The sequence below is a fragment of the Balaenoptera ricei genome, chromosome 1 (assembly GCF_028023285.1).
Source record: "Balaenoptera ricei isolate mBalRic1 chromosome 1, mBalRic1.hap2, whole genome shotgun sequence".
In the NCBI taxonomy this organism is placed as follows: domain Eukaryota; kingdom Metazoa; phylum Chordata; class Mammalia; order Artiodactyla; family Balaenopteridae; genus Balaenoptera; species Balaenoptera ricei.
The window spans coordinates 54,565,482-54,579,313 of NC_082639.1; the positions used below are offsets into that span (position 1 = coordinate 54,565,482).

General features: G+C 31.3%; 1 protein-coding gene across 8 annotated transcripts in view; it reads left to right on the forward strand.

Moving 5' to 3' along the window:
• EFCAB7 (EF-hand calcium binding domain 7) overlaps positions 1–13,832 on the forward strand; it is a 59,236-nt gene that overhangs the window by 9,051 nt on the left and 36,353 nt on the right. For 6 of the 8 annotated variants that reach the window (XM_059923893.1, XM_059923902.1, XM_059923916.1 and 3 more), the window contains 5 exons: positions 630–841; positions 1,478–1,564; positions 2,135–2,330; positions 2,751–2,872; positions 12,720–12,861. In XM_059923893.1, the coding sequence (XP_059779876.1) occupies positions 630–841; positions 1,478–1,564; positions 2,135–2,330; positions 2,751–2,872; positions 12,720–12,861 (759 nt within the window). The remainder of the gene's footprint in view (positions 1–629; positions 842–1,477; positions 1,565–2,134; positions 2,331–2,750; positions 2,873–12,719; positions 12,862–13,832) is intronic. The other 2 variants (XM_059923922.1, XM_059923928.1) reach the window with 1 other exon arrangement.

Here is a 13,832-nt window from a genome sequence, read left to right on the forward strand (position 1 = left end):
TATAATAGAGTTCTCTCAAAGTTTGTTGACATTCTTGATTTTTAGCAGGGCTGTAACTGCAAGTAGGATACATTTTGTGCATGTATTTGACATTTGGGACGTGATTCATGTTCTTGAAACTAATAGCTGGCAGTGATGAACATTTTAGATATAATGACTTGTTGTCAGCGATATTCTCAAACTAATGATTTACTCATTTCATTAAAATATTTGTTGAGCCAGAAAAAGTAATAATTTATGCTTTTTTTTATTCCTATGTCCTCAAAACAATTAAGTGAATGGTTGTTTTTAAATATTTTTCTTTTCTCCAGGCACTCTTATGAGGTAACTCAGATATTGTCAGTTAATTAAACTATGTAAGATGAGAACCAACTATCAGAATAGGAAAAATCTATTTAATTCTGGCATTTTAATATATTTGAGAATCTTTAGCTGGTAACATATATGTATATTGTCATTTTTGAAAGTCAGGCATACGTTGATAGCACTAGATTATCAACATCAAAGGTAATGTATTGGTATGTGTGTACTTTTGTATAATATTGTAGTATATAATGATTTTTTTAAAATGTACTTAAATACCAATTCCAAATGTTACTGTAACAAATAATACTTGTTTTATTGGGCAGCTCTTCAGCATGCAGGAAGAAATCCATCCCAAAAGACCATTAATAAGTATTGGACTCCTCAAACTGCCAAACTGAATTTTGATGATTTTTGTTTAATTTTAAGAAAGGAAAAACCTACTTCAAAAGCAGAATTACTAAAATCATTTAAGCAATTAGATGTAAATGATGATGGCTCTATTTTACACACTGATCTTTATAAACTTCTAACAAAGGTAAGATCTGTAAAACAGTTTTGTAATATGCATGTTTTGCAGAACAACTTGGAATCTAGCTCTGGCTACCAAAGTCCACATCAGAAATAACTATTTCACTGGCAGGTGAAATGAATCACATATATGTTGTTTGTAAAGTACTTAAAGATCCTTCTGGATGAAAGGTGCTTTATAAATAAAAGATAAAGCATAAAATTGAGCCTGTGTTGTAATCCTCTTGTGCTCCTTTGCAATTCTTTCCTGCCAGAACTCTTTGTAAATCAGTGATAGGTTCATATGTGATAAGTAAAAGAGAACTAAAGTATAAATGAGATTCAGAAACCATTCTGTTTCTTGGTACAGCATGAGAAAGTATTGTTACTCTGAATTTAATAGTAGTTATTACTGAATCTATGATATATGTTGTTGAAATTTAGTAAACTGAAATTCAGCAAACTTTTACACAATTTAATAAAATTGTAAAATTTTCTTTCATATAATAGGTTCATTTTTGCTTGACATAATACTCATTCTGAGATTTTTAATGAAACCATATATTCAAATTTACTTGTAGAAAAGATTAAAATTAATTTTCACTTTCCCCATGCATAACAAAGTGATAGTCATGTTGCTTTAAAATAAATCTTTTTTTCCCAGAGAGGTGAGAAGATGACTCGAGAAGAAGTAAATGCCGTAATAAATTTGGCTGACGTAAATGCTGATGGCAGATTTGACTACGTCAAGGTACATAAGCTCATACTGATGTAAATTTGCTTACTGTATAGGAGAAGTATTTTTAAAGGCACACATCTTTTAAATATTGACAATGATATATTTATATATTATGTACTAATTGTACTTGAAATTTAATCTCTCCAGTCCCACAATTGTAATCTGATGACTACCTTAAAAATAATGTAACGAAGTTAAAATACATGCATGTGCTCACACACACACACACACACACACACACTCTTCTTTGAAATATGCCTCTTCGGGAGTGGAAGAATCATAAAAATTATTTAGAACAAATGCAAGTCTGCACATGTCATAAAAAAATAATAATAAATCACCTTTCTTTGTGTAACATTTTATTTTCACTCAGGCTATGGCCTCCTTATTGAATCATGGCTGCATTTCACTAGGTCACTTGAGGGTGGTCAATCTGATTCAAGAAAATAAAATGAGTAACCTAGTTCAATAGGAAATATATTCCATCTATCAGTCTATCCCTTGCCTACTAATGTGCATTTTCTTTCTCCTCCCAAACGTATGATTGAATGTTTTACTCACTGGAGTACTTGCTTCCTGTAGTTTTGTAAATTATATATGACAACCAATGAACAATGTCTCAAAACTACGCTAGAAAAATTGGAGGTTGACGGTAAACTGAGGCGTCAACAGTTTGGAAGCCACATGGAAGGGTCCCCTGAAAGGGACCCATCACCAGTACCAAAACCATCACCCAGAATCATAAGAAAAACTGATCAGGAGTCATTCTCAAATAAAGGTATTTACTTTTCTTGTTCAAGAATTAAGGATCATATTCAGATAAATTTTTCTTTCCATCTTAGCTTATCAGTGATAAAACAAACTTTTGTTAGCTACTGTTTCTAGACTCACTTAGCTATAAAAATCTATTGAAGTAATATTTTATTTTGGAACTTGACTTGGCTTTGCTCATTATATTTTATTAAAACTAAAATTTCAGGCTAAAAGATGACAGATTGAAATAAAGAATCTTATTAGTAGATCAGAAATTAGGAGCCATTAAAGTCTGATAAATATAAAACTTTTGAGTTTATTTCAATAGGAAGAACAAAGAGATGAAATTAATACATAGTCCTTTCATACTACACTGTGTTTAGAAACAGACTTCTTATTGACAGCTTTTCATAATGTGACACTGAATAACTATTACTTGTTACAGGAGACACCAGGAGTTCTTTACTGACAACAACTAGAGAGTTCAGAACATCTGTTTCTTTCACAATTACCATGGGTGCTAATAGTAACCGAAACTCAAGGTTAACTGAGCCAAACTCAATAAAGGTATAGTATTTTAAATGAATAGGTATGGTATGACTTTTTCTGAAAACAAATTTGACATTAAGTTTATTAATAACTTTTTGGTGTTTACAGAGAACAAGTAAAGTTTATGAAGTAATTCTTTGAGGTTTTTTGTGGATTGTAGCATTTCTACCTATAAGCCAGTTTTAATAAATTTAAAGTGAAAATGATGGACAAGAATATTATTAAATGGTCTTCAGTTTAAAAATGATGACTCTTCAATTTTTGAACTTGATGAATAGATTATGCAATTATATACTTTGCCAAGCAATTTTTTGGTTTTGTTTAACAAATACTTTTCATAGGTGTTTCTTATAAATAAATCATTCATTCAATATCAGTTCCTTTGAGAGAAAGACAACAAAGTCACTTCGCTAAGTCAATATTTGTAGAGTGTTAATATTGATCTTCTTCCTTTGCTTTCCCTTTCTAGACTCAACCTTTACTAGTTTTCTTTCAACAGAAAATAATAGCTACAGAAATATAAAACATTAACTGGAAACTGCTAGGATACATTAAAAATGTGTACCTAGGGACCTCTGTAAAAGGGGGAAAAATGGTTATGACCACATACTATAACTGCTGTTAGAAAACTGAACTGATTGTTCTCAAGAGCTACATTTTTGTTTCAAATAACAACTCTGTATTTGTTATTGAACTCTGAAGTCCCTTATATCTTTAAATTGCTAGACAGTGACATTTGTTCTATATTAAAATTTTAAAACATTATCTCCAAGGAACTTTTTTCAGACTGTTTAGGAATCTATACACCCTAAGCAATTTGGTGTGCATGTCCAACATGTTCACACACAATATTTAGTGTTCCAACAATATTATTTTCCACCAGTGGGAACTTTCTGTATTTTGCAACTAAATTAAATGCTAACTAATAAAATCAACTTAAATAATTGTTGCTTACCTGATTCAAAAGTGTAAATAAATATAATTTTATAAAATATAAATGAATATTAATATGGGTTATATTAAAGCCATAATAAAACTTTTTCTCTTTTTCATGCTCTTATTAATTGGGTACATACCAATACAGTTCCTTTAATTTAGTTCAGCTCAACAAATATTCATTAAAAAGGTAATGTATGCGAGCTATTTTGCTTAGTGTAATGGGCCCTGAATTAAAAAAATAAAGATTTTCATTTCATTATTAACAATATACCAAGTTAGTATAGCATTTCATTTATTCAACAAATATTTATTTATTTATTTAGGCTGCACCAAGCAGCGTGGCTTGTGGGATCTTAGTTCCCTGACCAGGGATTGAACTCGGGCCCTCAGCAGTGAAAACATGAAGTCCTAACCACTGGACCAACAGGGAATTCCCACAACAACAAATATTTATTGAATGACTACTTTGTGCAAAGCACTGTTCTAAGGTGCTGATTAAAACCTTTGAATAGACAGACCTGTGTTTAACTTTTAGCTTTGTCACTTAATAACTGTGTGACCTTTGGTAAGTTAGTCAGCAGCCCCTCTGAGTTTTAGTTTCCTTATCTATAAATTGGGAATAATTATATTTAGTGTGTTTTTGAAAGATTTAAATCATCTAACATATATAAATAATTTAGCACAATGCCAGGGACATAGTTTTACTTTAATAAATAATATTGTTATTAATATTACGGAACTAAGAAATTACTGTAGGTCTTTATGTGGGAATAACATGATGAAAGTATAGTTTAAGAAAAGTTATTATACTGTTGTATATTGTGTATGGAGACTTCAAATTAGGGAGACTATAGAGAGGCTGATAGAGTTATCCAGGTATAGAGTAAGTACAGCTAGGCCAAGGGTAGTACCTGAACATAGTAAGGAAGGGACAACTCTAATAGACAACACCAAAATTAATCTGTAGGCCATAGTGATTGTATAACAAAAGACTAAAGTTTTGCATCTAAGACATCAAGAGCAAGGAAAGGTACTGATGATAATTAGGAAGTAGGTAAAAGATAGTAGGAGAATTTAATGATTAAAAGAAGATGGTGTACTGTCAACTCATAAATTCTGTGACTTCCATATAAAATTTAATGTCTTTTAGAAATACTTCATAGCTTTCATATTACTTACCTGACTTTTTATGTCCTTTTTCTGATTTTGATATTGCCCACTGTTTGTACTCTCTGATATTTCTTAGATGAGCTGAAATGATTTTTTTTTTTTAATCTGTGATCCTTTTGCTATTCAGCAGGATTCAGTTCTTTGTTTGCATTTTACCTTGAAGTTATTTTTTTTAATTTCTTAAATTTTATATATTTCTTAAGTTTCACAACAACTCTAAGAAGTACTTGGTTAGGAATACAGTTATTGTATAATTTGTTTTAATTGAGAGTGATAGAATAAGTTACTAAAAGAATTATTAAATTAATTTTCTTCAAATACTTTAAATCTATTTTAAACAAGTTTGGGTACCTCAGTTTCATGTGGAGTGGAGAAGTATGGAATTGGGACAGAAAAGAAAGGTCTTTTCAGAAATTAGAAAATTATTGTAATGGGGTACACGTAAGCCAGATTTTAAATCATATATCTACACAAATGGTAAAAGACCTGAATTATGGGAGGAAAGTACCACCTTCACAGGGTCTATACATGTGTTACTTTCTGTATACCATATGTAGGTACTGTATCACTATTCTTTTTTTAATCCTGAATTCTATCCATTTACTTAGGTTTCATAATGTACAAGGAGTGTTAGAAATTTTTCTTTGAGAGAAGTATAGCTTCAGTTGCCAGTCATGACTAAAATTAGAGAAAGCCATGAGTTGTAAGCTCCAGAGATGCAATACTATATCCAGATTCCTAGTTAGACTATGTCTACATATATTTTACATATATATGTGTTGTGTAACATATATATAATACAACATATGTGTTGTATGTGAATATGTTGTGTAACATGTAGGTTATATATGTCTATATATGTAAAACAATACAAATATAAACATTTTAGACTTGAAACGGTTGTCTAACTTAATTTTTGTGAAGGCTCCAAATAATAATTTTCTTATAAAAGTCTCTCATTTTCAAAATGTTAATCAATTCAACTTGTCAATTAGGTGAGCAATCTATATCAAATTTTCCCCTTATAAATCATCTGTTTAACCTCTTGTTTTTAAGTATGTACAGTTTTTAAGTATGTACAGTTTATAATTCTTTAATAACAAAAAGTTCAATAGCAGTCTGTTTACCTACTTAACAAAAAGTAAATAGCCTTCAAATAGTGTGACATAGGGTATCTTTATAGAAAGCAACAGTGATGATGATGATGGTAATGATGACATATAAGTTCCTCCTTTGACTAAGTCTATGGCAGATCTACTGCTTAATAATTCTATCTCACTTAAAACTTTAATTAATAATACAGAATTGTATGTCAAAACAAATCATGTTCTCTACAGTGTTCCAAGAAAAATGTAACTTTACTGATATATTTAAGTTTTTGAGAGCTAGAATTTTCAACTTTACTATTTTTAATTTATGCTTTTAAGCATTTCCTTATGCATTGTGAATGAAAATAAATAATATTTGTATATGACAAATGAATTAACAGTTCTTTTTCCTTTTATATGAATTTACTTTAATTGGTAGAATATAGCACCACCTTATGCCCTATATAAGAATTACAAGCTACTATTTTATTTCTGCTTTATATTGTCAAAAATTATATCATACATGGAATTTCTTACTCTATCATTCTAAGAATTTTTTAAAAACTCAACCTTCTTCCATTTTTCTCATAATACTCAAACTGTCAACTTAATCTATAATCCTTTCAAGTTGATTTATTTGAATGAACCAGCCAATTTGTCAGTACTTTTTTCCTTTTAATTCATAACATTTTAGTCTAGGTCCTAGAGAAAAAGCTCTGTGTGATTGAAAGTCTATTTGTTTTAAAGGAAATTTGGGGTTGAATAAGCATTGTGTGTTTAATAACTCTGACAGATCTTAAGAATTTGAATTCTTCCTTTCAAACAAGAGAGCTACAAATTCTCCTAGTGGTGTTATTTAGTATTCAAAGTAAACTGATTATCACTTTGAAGTTTGGTTGATATATATAATATATAGGCTTTCTTCTATTTAATAATATCTGTTTTCTTACCATTTTCCAGCCTTATTAACCATGTGTTGTATTCAGATTGATCGTCTTTCAAAGAAACTTGTAAATTCCCTTCTACCTGTACCTTTTCTAAAATTGGAACTTAGGAAAGACGTCTAATAAAAATACTTAATTCGCTTCCCAGCTAAATTTTATAAAGCATCTCCTATCAGCCAGAGATACCATAAGCACATGGAGAAGCTCTTCCATTTTTGAGTTTCCCAAATGCCACAAGTACTTTTCACTGTGTGTACCAGGCAAAGTGCATTGTTTTTTAGTTTCATTTAAACATTTTTTAACCAGGGAGTAAGAGGCTGCTATACCCATGATTCCAATACAAATTTAAGAAATTTTTTAGCTACTAAAATCTACATTTTTTTAGTAAGAAAACCAAATAATTATGTTTATCTTAACACTTCAGTATATGTATAATTCTGAATGATAATAAGTTATCATACTTATGATAATTTCATAAACATGAAGTTTTAAAAATATTAGCTTTAGAAAAATCATGGCAGATATTTAAATGTGGGGAAAAAAAGAATTTTGAATATAGCTGGTAGTTTGGAGAGAAAGTAAGGATACTTAGGTTCAGGTCTGGTTCTGCAATCGACGAGAATTGTGAATTAAGCATATCACTTTATTTTTCAGAGTTTCATCAGTCAAAAGAGAAGTCTGACTGAATTGCTTTTTAGACCTCTACCTTTAATATTCTGTAATTCTAAACTAGTATCCTTTACCATTCCAGTTGGGTAAATGTAAAAAATATATTCATAAATTATATTAGATTAAATTCCACGCGTGCTGCAACTAAGGAGCCCGCCTGCTACAACTGAGACCTGGTGCAACCAAATAAATAAATAAATAAATATTTTTAAAAAATTGATTGAAAGGAAAACAGTTTAAGTGTTTTCCATTTGATGTCAGAATCTTAGTTCAAACTGTCTCAAAATTCTATATGATTATATCTTTCCTTTCTTATCTGTGGCAGTCATCATCGTCCAAGGTCATGTTGATTATGTTCAGGACAATGGGCTTTGAAATAACGTCAGCATCTGTTGTTAGTCAATAATATATTCCCATCCAAGAGATTTACAGGGAGGCTAAATGAAAGTCTGTACATACTCTTACTCATCATTAACAGCTGAACTTGAACTTTTGACTCAAGCCCAACTTTGAACCTCATTGTGTTATAAAAATTTTGAATTTAGTACCCTGAGTATATTTTCTTTTAGAAACATGATTTAATGGTAAAGCTTTGATCCAGAAGTCTTAGACTCTACACCTAATATTTCTACAAACTCCTTGTGTAACTCTGAACCCATATAATCTATGGGTATCTCAATTTGTCTGTTTATTAAAATGACTAATTTATATCTACCCCATATTGTCTTATAGGGATGTTGTTGAAATATCATGTATAATGACTTGTTTCTGTCATGGGCAAGTATACTTGTGAAGATGAATTCCAGTAATTTAAGGTCACATTTTAATTTCTCAGAATTAAAAGTACACATATCTTTTATACCCCAAAGGTGTGACAGTGCATGTGACTAATGACTGACTAAAAGCTTGAGTAATAGTTTAGAAATAATGATAATTTCTTAAAATTCAGTTTAAGAAGAAATCTCCAAAGAAAAGATGAATATAAAAATGGAAAACTTACATAATTGAAAAATAACCAAAACTAAAATTAAAGGAAATAGAGAAAATACATGCATCAAAGTTTACAAAGGTGATTAATATCTAAAATAGTCAAAATAACTTGTTAAAATATGTAAGAAAAATACCAAGTCCACAATAGATCTATGACAATAGGGGATAAATAGGCAGTTCACACAGAAGGAGACAAAATTATAAACACATGGGGAAATGTTCAACCTTGCTAGTAATTAGGGAAATTAATGCAAAAATCATTGCAATACCATTTTAATTTATTATATTTTATTACATTAATATAAATTATGGTAAAAAATCATTAACAATACCATATACAAAAATATATGGACTACTATAATGAATATTTTATGTACTCACACCTAGCTTAAGAAAGTATCCCCAACCACTAACCAATTTTTTAATGGTAACACTACTGATCAAGTTATGGTAATAACAAATTATCACATTAGACACCATTGGTGGTACTGTAAAGTTGCACCACTGTTTTATAAAGCGCTATGAACATATGTCATTAGCCTTAAAAATACACATACTTTTTTTAAAAATTTGTTTATTTTTTACTTTATTTATTTTTGGCTGCATTGGGTCTTCGTTGCTGCACACGGACTTTCTCTAGTTGTGGCGAGTGGGGGCTACTCTTCCCTGCAGTACGCAGGCCTCTCATTGCAGTGGTATCTCCCGTTGTGGAGCACAGGCTCTAGGCATATGGGCCTCAGTAGTTGTGGCACATGGGCTCAGCAGCTGTGGCTCATGGGCTCCAGAGCGCAGGCTCAGTAGTTGTGGCGCATGGGCTTAGTTGCTCCACAGCATGTGGGATCTTGCCGGACCAGGGCTTGAACCCATGTCCCCTGCATTGGCAGGCGGATGCCCAACCACTGCACCACCAGTGAAGTCCCCACATACTTTTTGCTTAGAAATTCTTCTAAAGGATATTCATCAGAAGAAAAACATTTAGACAAAATAGTATTCATTTTAGCATTATCTATACTGATAACCTACATGTCCAACACTTTAGAAATAGTTAAGTAAGTAATGGTATACAAACTCAATGGGTAATAAAAGAACCAGTTAAATTGAAAATTTGAATATTGCTTAGCAAAATTTTTTTTTGTCGTGCTAAAATACACATAACATAAAATTTACCATTTTAACCATTTTTAAATGTATGAGTCTGTGGCCTCAGATACATTTGTGTTGTTGTAAGACCACTACCACCATCCATCTCCAGAACTTTTTCATCATCTCCACTTGAAACTCTGTACCCATTAAACAGTAACTCCTCATTTCCTCCTGCCCTCAGCTCCTGGCAACTGCTGTTCTACTTTCTGTCTCTGAATTTAACCATCCTAGCTACCTCATATCAGTGAAAGCATACAATATTTGTCCTTTTGCTTTTGTTCTGGCTTACTTCACTTAGCATATGTCCTCAAGGTTCATCCATGTGTAGCAATGTGTCAGAATTTCATTCCTTTTTAAAGCTGAATGATATCCCATTGTAGGTATATACCATATTTTGTTTATCCATTCATTTGTCAATGGACATTTTATATATTTGAGTCTTTGCTTTCAGTTCTTTTGGATATGTACCCAGAAGTAGAATTGCTGGATCATATGGTAATGCTATGTTTAATTTTTGGGGAGGAACTGTCAAACCTTTTCCACAGTGGCTTCTTCACTTTACGTTCCTATGAGCAATGCACAAGTGTTCCAATTTCTCCACGTCCTTGTCAGCACTTGTTATTGTCTGTTTTTTTTTTTAAATAGCCATCCTAGTGGGTATGAGGTGGTAACTCATTGTGGTTCTGATTTGCATTTCTCTAATGATAATGCTGAGCATCTTTTCATATGCTTATTGGCCATCTGTGTATCTTCTTCAGATAAATATCTATTCAAGCCCTATGGCCATTTTTTAATTGGTTTTTTTTTTTTTTTGGTTTTTTGTTGTTGAGTTGTAGGAGTTTTTAGTATAATCTGGATAATACTCCATTTCAGATATATGATTTGCAGATATTTTCTCCCACTATGTGGGTTGCCTTTTCACTGTGTTGTTAGTGTCCTTTGATGCACAAAGGGTTTTTAATTTTGATGAATTCAGTTTATCTATATTTTTTTGTTATTGCCTATGCTTTTGGAGTGTCATATCCAAGAAATCATTGCCAAATCTCATGTCATGAAGCTTTCCCCCTATGTTTTCTTCTCAGAGTTTTGTAATTTTAGTACTTACATTTAAGTCTTAGATCCATTTTGTGTTAATTTTAGTATATGGTATAAGGTAAGGGTTCAAATTGATTATTTTGCACAGGGATATCCAGTTTTCCCAGCCCCGTTTGTTGAAATTTGAATTGTCTTGGCACCCTTGTTGAATATCATTTGACCATATTTGTGAGAGTTTATTTCTGGTTTATCTTTTCTGTTCCATTGGTCTATATGTTTGTCTTTATGCCAGTATCACACTGTGTTGATTAATGTAGCTTTGCAGTAAAATCAGGAAATGTGAGTTCTTCAACTTTGTTCCTTTTCAATAGCACAATGTTTCAGATATAACATTAAATGAAAAAGGCAGGACATAAAATAATATTAATTAGAATGTAAAAAAATAGGTTTTTATGTAAGGTCAGTATTAGGAATGATTACATAAGAATCAAACTAGGGTGGTAGAACTATGGGGTCTATTTTTCCTTATTTTTAAATTTCTAATTTTAAATGTATTTTGGTACCAAGGAAATAATATAAAATATAAATGTAATTATAATTTACATAATAGAAAAATGGTGTGTAAGTATATGTTAAGATAGTTTAGCCTTTAAAAATGTAAGATATCAATATCAATGTAAATAATGTTTGTTCTTGACTCTTCAGTGCCATAGTAAATCCTTCTAAAATGGATTAATAATATATTTTTTTAAATATTTATTTATTTGGTCGTGTCAGGTCTTAGTTGCAGCAGGTGGGCTCCTTTTAGTTGCAGCTCACCGGCTCCTTAGTTGCAGCACGTGGGCTCCTTCACTGTGGCATGTGAACTCTTAGTTGCGGCATGCATGTGGGATCCAGTTCCCTGGCCAGGGATCGAACCCAGGCGCCCTGCATTGGGAGCGTGGAGTCTTAATCACTGAGCCACCAGGGAAGTCCCAGGATTAATAATATTTTTGATATTATTGTTACATAGCTAATGCATGCCTTTTCAGTTGTTATCTTAATATTATTAAAGCCTTGAGCTTATTATCTAAATATACTAACAGATAATTTTTCAAAATCATCCTTTATAAAGTTACTTCAAAACCTCATTAATATTCTATTTTTGGAAGCCATTAGGAGTGGAACAGAAATATGTCTTATAGGTAGGCAAGCCTACTAATGATAAAGTGGAAAGCATTTTTGCTCACATCTATGGTAATAGAACAATTTCTCATACCTTCAACAAAGAATCCTTTACTTTCTGCATAAAGTGCCATCTTCAAGTAAAACCTGTTATGAAGTTCTAGTTATGAGATCACATATAAGCATGTTGGTTTGGAACTAGGAGAAGGAATTTGAGACCAAGAGATAGTAGAGCTAATTTTATAGAGAGGTCTTTCTCAAAACTGGTATTTATCAGCATTTTGCTATAGCTGTGAAATGAATTCAGTCTTTTAGTTACCTAGACTTGAAACAATTTTTTTGGTTTATTATACTTTATCTTTTAAATATAAAGTCTTTTCACTTTTTCTTTCAACGTATCAGTTTTAACAATCCTTACTTCTTTCTTAGTGTGCTCTAAGCACTAATCTCACCCTGATTATTGCAGCAGCATGTTCATTTATTACTTTGTTTCAGTACTTCTCCAGCTCTCATGAACTATATTTTTCATATTTCTCCTCTCCATTATATCTTTTCCTAACTTTTTGTTATCTAAATGCTGCCTCTTAATGATGTTGCAAATTCCTGGAGGGCACTGGCTCTAGTTGACATTTCTTTTATATGTTCCCTAGGTTTCTTCTCATTGCTCTGCATGCTGGAAACTTGTAATAAATATTGTTTGAAAATATTTTTCCTTCATTTCAGGAGTGGCAATGTGTACAATCAAAAGGTTGCTTTTTCTTAGAAGAAGATGGTGAAATCATTAGTCATCAATATAGGATGCAAATAGCTCAGAGATCCCTGGTTTATCTAACAATTAAGCCATTAAACCTGAGTCAAGCTGAAGGCAAGTTTAAATTTTCTGTATTTTTAAAAAAATATCAATTTATGCCCACTTTGAAAATACTTATGTAAGTATTTGATGGTTCTAGTTAGTGAAGAAAATGATCTGCCTAAGAAACATGTGGTTACATATTGCAATACACTTAAAGAAAGTCATTGACTTTCTTTGACAACAAAGTCGTTGACAACAAGTCGTTGACAACACATTGACTGTGTTGTCATATTATGCAAAGAAAGTAAATTGTTTTTGTACATGTTTAAAGTATTTTTCTTTTAATTTATTTAAAAATGAGAATAAGATGTTACCTGGTTTCCTTTTGACATAGAATTAACTTTTTATCTGCTAATTAATCCTTAGCTTTTTCCATTTATCAATTTTTTAAATTAATATGCATGAGACAACTTCTATAGGAGGATAATTTGGGACAAATATGAACTGCAAGTATTTTTGAATACCTTCAAAGTGCTATGTCATATGACTTAGACAATCCTTATTAATAATTTTCATATCCATGGTAATATTCTTTTTCTATACACCAATGCTAGATAAAAATTAATAATTTCCTAGTGTCTACAGTGGTTATTACATAATTTTTAATTAGTGAAAAATGGCTATATGGGTGCTTTCCCTAGATATTCTTTTAATGTTATTGTTCTAAGTATCAATCTTTATTTTTCTTTTATTATGTTTACATATAAACATCTACTTACTAGAGGATTCTTCCCCACTTACATTACTTTTCCCTCCTAAAGTACAGATTGTGAAAGTTTTCACTGTATATCTTGTAGGACACTTACAACATTTGGTAAATGATACTTTTAATTTTTTTTTAAAATAAATTTATTTATTTATTTATTTTTGGCTGCATTGGGTCTTTGTTGCTGCGTGCGGGCTTTCTCTAGTTGTGGCGAGCGGGAGCTACTCCTCGTTGAGGTGCGTGGGCTTCTCATTGCGGTGGCTTCTCTTGTTGCAGA